The sequence below is a fragment of the Rana temporaria genome, chromosome 10 (assembly GCF_905171775.1).
Source record: "Rana temporaria chromosome 10, aRanTem1.1, whole genome shotgun sequence".
Lineage (NCBI taxonomy): Eukaryota > Metazoa > Chordata > Amphibia > Anura > Ranidae > Rana > Rana temporaria.
In genome coordinates this window covers 8,181,925-8,189,140 of record NC_053498.1, presented here as the reverse complement: position 1 = coordinate 8,189,140, position 7,216 = coordinate 8,181,925, and the positions used below count along the sequence as shown (strand labels likewise).

Here is a 7,216-nt window from a genome sequence, read left to right as displayed (position 1 = left end):
GCAAGCTGAAAATTGGCCTGGGAAGGAAGAGTGTGAAAGTGCCCGGTATTGATGTGGTTAATGTATGATAAGGGAGGTAGTAAGGTTGTACCGATACTGTTTTTTTTTTTACCAGCGAGTACTCGTACCGATACTTTCGGTCAAGTACTCGCCGATACTTTGTGGTGCGATTTGTGTCAATAGAAGAGAAGGATCTGGGCTACCCTGTGCAAAACCAATACACAGAGCAGGTATGGATAACATGTTTGGTATATGATTAGAAAAAAAATTAAATAAACTGAGACTTTATAATTACTTTATTAATTACATAATTACATCTGAGAATCCGGTGTTAGAGAAATCTCGCCGGGAACCAGTTTGCTGCTGATAACAATAATAATTATGACACATTTTGTGATGGAGCCTCCTAGACAGGAGGAGTATAAGAATAGCAACACTTTTACATGCATGTTCCCGATAGTACCCAATCATATCATTTAATGATGGTATAATATCGGAGGGAACTAGTTCCGGCCACACAGCCTGATCACGCTGCAGGTCATTAAGTACATTAGGTAGGGCGATGCCTCAGCCCTGGTTCACACTGGGTACGATTTGGAACGATTTGAGATGCGATTTGACATGTCAAATCGCATCTCAAATCGGCGGCAATTGTCGGCAATGGCACTGTCCTAATCAGTGCGACGCCGCATCTACGATTTCAAAAAGTAGTTCCTGTACTACTTTTTGCGATTTCGGGCCGCGATTTACATTAAATTGCGACCGAAATCGCGGCAAAATCGCGGCAAAATCGCAGCCGCGAAATCGCGGTAAAATCGCGCATTTTACCGCGATTTTGAATTCGCAGCAGTGTGAACCTAGGCTGATACCGGTTTCCAGTAAATGTTTCAGGCTAATTCAGGAGGACAATCTTTATATTAATGGATGGTGTGCAAATTAATAACTCAACAAGACTTCAGATTTCTAAAGATCTATCTGTACAAGGTGAAGGATCAGTGGCGGCTGATGCTCAAAATTTTTTGGGGGGGGGCGCAAACAAACGAAAAATAAAAAACAATTGCAGCCTCACTGTGCCCATCAAATGCAGCCACTGTGCCCATCAAATGCAGCCACTGTGCCCATCAATTGTCGCCACTGTTACATGCCATCAATTGTCGCCACTGTGCCATCAATTGTCGCCACTGTGCCCTGCCATCAAATGCAGCCACTGTGCCCTGCCATCAAACGCACTATGCCATCATTTATCACCACTGTGCCCATCAATTGTCACCACTGTGCCATGCCATGCCATGCTATGAAACGCAGCCACTGTGCCATCAATTGTCGGCACTGTGCCCATCAATTGTCACCACCATCTGCACTCTGTGTGTAGAGCACCCCTAAACTCTGCACTCTGTGTGTAGAGCACCCCTGAACATTGCACTCTGTGTGTAGAGCACCCCTGAACTCTGCACTCTGTGTGTAGCGCACCCCTGAACGTTGCACTCTGTGTGTAGCGCACCCCTGAACGTTGCACTCTGTGTGTAGAGCACCCCTAAACTCTGCACTCTGTGTGTAGAGCACCCCTAAACTCTGAACGCTGTATGTAGAGCACCCCTGAACGTTGCACTCTGTGTGTAAAGCACCCCTGAACGTTGCACTCTGTGTGTAGAGCACCCCTGAACTCTGCACTCTGTGTGTAAAGCACCCCTGAACTCTGCACGCTGTGTGTAGCGCACCCCTGAACGTTGCACTCTGTGTGTAGCGCCCCCCCAAACTGCACGCTGTGTGTAGCGCACCCCTGAACGTTGCACTCTGTGTGTAGAGCACCCCTAAACTCTGCACTCTGTGTATAGCGCACCCCTGAACGTTGCACTCTGTGTGTAGAGCACCCCTAAACTCTGCACTCTGTATATAGCGCACCCCTGAACGTTGCACCAGATTCTGAGTGTTCCGGTAAATCTTCCCCTAAGTGTATGTAACTAGAACGTCTGAGGTTATTAATTTTAGGGCAGAACTGGTTGTGCAATCTTACACAGGGACATTTATTAGCTGGGTGTGTTTTAGGGAGAAGTTCCTAATTGTTACTACCCTTGACTCCTATAAATGGCCTACAGGTGAGCCCCATATCAGTAACCAGGACACAGAGATCCCTCCACATCTGCCATCCAACCAGGTAACATTTCACAGAATATCAGCGACGTTCCATTGTAATAATTCAGGTTGGCTGCGGCTGGGATGGGGCTTTGACTTCACCTTACGTTGACTTTCCTCATCTTCCCTCTGTGTTTTATTTTATTTTAAGTGACTTATTGAAGGCCAGATTGGACATTTCCTTCAAACATGGCGTCATTCAGCCTCGCAGTTTTCTTTGTGGTAGCAGGTACGTTTTTTTTTAGTTCCTTTTCAACAATCAGTAACTCAACTTCAGATGGGAATCAGGACCCAAATCTCCTCATTATTGAATTATATATATATAAAGCCTTTTTTATGTTTTTTAATACAGCAGGATTTTATTGCATTTTTCCTCTAATTGCCGCCCCGGAGACACAACAAAATATCAAGCTGGTCACACACGTGGTCTTTGAACTTTTCATTTCATTTTTCTTTTGTTTTGTTTTTCTCACTTTTTTTCTTTTTCTCACTTTTTTTGTTTTTTGTTTTTCTTTGTTTGTTTTTTTCTTTTTCTCTTTTTTTTGTTGTGTTACTTTCTGCCTCAGAGACACAACAAAATATCAAGCTGGTCACACACGTGGCCATTGAACTTTTCATTTCATTTCATTTTTTTTATTTATTTTTTTTTCTCACTTTTTTCAGGTTTTCTTTCTCTTGTTGTTGTTGTTGTGTTACTTTCTTCCCCAGAGACACAACAGAATATCAAGCTGGTCACACACGTGGCCATTGAACTTTTCATTTCATTTGTCTTTTGTTTTTTTTTATGTTTTTTTATGTTTTTTTGTGTATTTTATTATTTATTTATTTTGTGCTGTTACTTTCTGCCCCAGGGACACAACAGAGTATCAAGCTGGTCACACACGTGGTTATTGAACTTTTCATTTCATTTTTCTTTCTTTTTTTTTTTTCTCTTTTTTTGTTGTGTTACTTTCTGCCTCAGAGACACAACAAAATATCAAGCTGGTCACACACGTGGCCATTGAACTTTTCATTTAATTTGTCTTGTTTTTTTGTTTTGTTTTTATGTTTTTTGTATTTTATTATTTATTTATTTTTTTGGTGCTGTTACTTTCTGCCCCAGAGACACAACAGAATATCAAGCTGGTCACACTAGTGGTTATTGAACTTTTCATTTCATTTTTCTTTCTTTTTTTTTTTCTTTCTTTCTTTTTTTTTTCTTTTTCTCTTTTTTTGTTGTGTTACTTTCTGCCCCAGAGACACAACAGAATATCTAGCTGGTCACACACGTGGCCATTGAACTTTTCATTTAATTTTCTTTTGTTTTTTGTTTTTTTTTATTTTGTTTTTCTCTTTTTTCTTCTCTTTTTTTTTTTTGTTGTGTTACTTTCTTCCCCAGAGACACAACAGAATATCAAGCTCGTCACACACGTGGCCATTGAACTTTTTATTTAATTTTTCTTTCTTTTTTTTTTTCTTTGCTTGTTTTTTTTTTTTGTGTTACTTTCTGGCTCAGAGACACAACAGAATATCAAGCTGGTCACACACATGGCCATTGAACTTTTCATTTCATATGTCTTGTTTTTTTTGTTTTTTTGTTTTTTGTTTTAGTGCTGTTACTTTCTGCCCCAGAGACACAACAGAATATCAAGCTGGTCACACACGTGGTCATTTAACTTTTCATTTCATTTTTCTTGTTTTTTGTTTTAATTTATTTTAATATTTTTTTAGTTTTTTTGTATGTTATTTTATTATTATTATTATTATTATTATTATTATTATTATTATTATTATTTTTGTGCTGTTACTTTCTGCCCCAGAGACACAACAGAATATCAAGCTGGTCACACTAGTGGTTATTGAACTTTTCATTTCATTTTTCTTTCTTTTTTTTTTCTTTCTTTCTTTTTTTTTTTCTTTTTCTCTTATTTTGTTGTGTTACTTTCTGCCCCAGAGACACAACAGAATATCAAGCTGGTAACACTAGTGGCCATTGAACTTTTCATTTCATTTTTCTTTCTTTTTTGTTTTTCTTTTTTTCTTTGTTTGTTTGTTTTTTTTTCCTCTTTTTTGTTGTGTTACTTTCTGACCCAGAGACACATCAGAATATAAAGCTGGTCACACACGTGGCCATTGAACTTTTTATTTAATTTTTCTTGTTTTAATTTTAATTACATTTTTTTTGTGCAGTTACTTTCTGCCCCAGAGACACAACAGAATATCAAGCTGGTCACACACGTGGTCATTAAACTTTTCACTTCATTTTTCTTGTTTTAATTTATTTAAATGTTTTTTTTTTTTTTATATATTATTATTATTATTATTATTATTTTTGTGCTGTTACTTTCTGCCCCAGAGACACAACAGAATATCAAGCTTGTCACACACGTGGCCATTGAACTTTTCATTTCATTTTTCTTGTTTTTTGTTTTAATTTTGTTTTTCTTTGTTTTGGAATTGGTAACTATAGCCATTCTTATGGCATTTTGGGTTATACTCAGAAGATGGTTAAAATGATATCAATTACAATTGGAATAGAAATAATGTCACTCAGAAATAAATAAATAATAATAAAAAAAAAAAACAGTTTCGGTGAAAAATAACTAATTCAACAGATTTTATAATGAGTTATGTTTCCATATAAATACTTAATTAATATTGTAAAAAAAAAAAAAATCTTTGTTATTATATAAAAATATTTTTGTTTTTGTATTTTCTGAGCATTATATTACAAAAAAACAAAAAATGATAACAAAAGCCCAAAAAAATAAATAAAAAATAGATGGCCACTTTCACATGTATAGCTAAAGAAATTTAGACTGTTGATTAATTTTATTCTGCATATAAAGAATTCTAATAATATAATATAATAATATTCTTCAAGAAAATGTTACAGCGACTGCAGCTATTAATTTTTATTTTATTTTTTCCCTCTTACAGCGCTCCACATTCAGACAAATACAGGTGAGTGACATGTTACTATTTACAAAGCCTTTCCACAGATTCTCAATGTGATTTAGGTCTGGACTGTGACTGGACCATTCTAACTAGGGGTGCAGCGGATCACAGTTGATCCGTGATCCGAACGGGTCACCCCCTTGGGATCGGAACACACTGTGATCCGCGGATTGCCACGGCTCCGGAGCTAGGCCAAAGCCGCAGCCTTTCCTAACGTTACGGCGGCGGCTCCGGAGCTAGGCCGAAGCTGCAGCCTTTCCTAATGTTATGGCCGCGGCTTCAGCCTACCTCCGGAGCCGCGACCATAATGCTAGGAAAGGCCGCAGCTTCGGCCTAGCTCCGGAGCCGCCGCCGTAACATTAGGAAAGGCCGCGGCTTCGGCCTAGCTCCGGAGCCGCGGCCATCTTGGTACACCCGGCGGCGGCCCTCCTCTGTTTACACCCACAGAGGAGGAGCCCGCACTCGTGGGACACACCGCTCGTCTGTCGGTACTAGCTGGGGGGGGGTCACTGTACTGAGAGGAGGGGGGTCACTGTACTCTGAGAAGGGGGGTCACTGTACTCTGAGAAGGGGGATCACTGTACTCTCAGAAGGGGGGTCACTGTACTCTCAGAAGGGGGGTCACTGTACTCTCAGAAGGGGGGTCACTGTACTCTCAGAAGGGGGGTCACTGTACTGAGAGAAGGGGGGTCACTGTACTCAGAGAAGGGGGGTCACTGTACTCAGAGAAGGGGGGTCACTGTACTGAGAGGAGGGGGGGTCACTGTACTGAGAGGAGGGGGGTCACTGTACTGAGAGGAGGGGGAGGGGGTCTCTGTACTAAGAGGAGGGGGGTGTCTGCACCAAGGGGGTACTATAGTTGATGGGGGGGAGATGTGGATATTACAGTGGGGGGGATTTTTTTTTGCCGATCCGAAAAATGATCCGATCCGATCCGTGACTCCTGATCCGAGGAACGATCCGAACCGTGAGTTTTCTGATCCGTTGCACCCCTAATTATAATATTTTATTTACATTATATTATATTTTCTATTTATTTGATTTGTTTTCTTTGCTATGTAATGTATTATATTATTTTATTTGCCTTATATTATATTTTCTATTCGTTTGCTTTTTTTTTATTTATTTTTTTATATATATTAAACAGGTAAAGGTGTATGTCCAAAACACAGCCACTTAAGGGAGGTCGGAGGATGTGAGATAAGATGCGACAAGTTGCCATCTCCCGGTGCCCCCGTAGACTGTCCCGACAGTAAGGTGCACAAGGACTGCAAGTGTAAACACGGATTACTGGCGCAGAGCGGCACCTCTGGCTTCACCATCGTCTGCGTCCCTCCGCAAGATTGCAAAACCAACTGTACCGCCAACGCGCACTACGAGCCCTTCGGGTCCCCCTGCAAGGCCACTTGTGAAAAGCCAACCGTTACCGAACCCTGCAAATTACCAGGAGGCCCGAGGTGTGTCTGTAACGAGGGATTCGTCATGGATCAGAACCAGCAGCACAAATGTGTGAAGCCCAATGAGTGTTTACCCGCACATAAACCCTAGACCAATCAGGGGTCTTCTTATTGTCCTCTAATTCTTCTCTAGAGGAAGTCATCACTGGGGCAAGAAGTAAAGAAAAGTCCCTCTCGAAAAAGAAGAAAACACCTTTGTGGTAGAGTGATGGAAGGGGAAATCTACCTATATTGTGCTTTCTCTGATTCTTTCCTGCAACCCCTCCATCATCAGCATAATACAATTTTAGATTAAAACCTTTTCTTTTTTTCCATTGCCTATGTAGAAAGTAAATAAATAAACCTCCCAGTGCGGCTATTACTAAGGCTGCAGCTAGAGGGAGCTCTAATGATTTGTAGTGTGTGTAACTTCAGGAGATTGAGACCAACAAGTTCACATTAAACTTTCAAAGCAACAATGTTCTGTGTCTTCTCTTTCTAATTGGGGGGGGCTTTGGTGAAATATCAGCAGGGGGAATCTGTGCCATGCAGGGTGTTTAGGGTGTGCACAAGAACATCCGGCACACCCCCTGCACACGCCCATGCCTCACTTTTAGATCACAGATAGTCCTGCAACACCTACATTATTTTAAGCCCATATTTTTTACATTTTTATTATTTGTTACATTTCTTTAGGAGCCTCATTGGGG

General features: G+C 40.4%; 1 protein-coding gene across 1 annotated transcript; it reads left to right on the top strand.

Annotated features, from left to right (window-relative positions):
- The first annotated feature begins 2,047 nt into the window (after nt 1-2,047).
- Nucleotides 2,048-6,985, top strand: LOC120916263 (serine protease inhibitor swm-1-like). The gene is made up of 4 exons (XM_040327139.1): nt 2,048-2,155; nt 2,285-2,362; nt 5,053-5,076; nt 6,218-6,985. Exons 2-4 carry the CDS (start codon nt 2,323-2,325, stop codon nt 6,616-6,618), a joined length of 465 nt encoding a protein of 154 aa, XP_040183073.1. The 5' UTR covers nt 2,048-2,155; nt 2,285-2,322; the 3' UTR covers nt 6,619-6,985.
- Nucleotides 6,986-7,216: the final 231 nt, after the last annotated feature.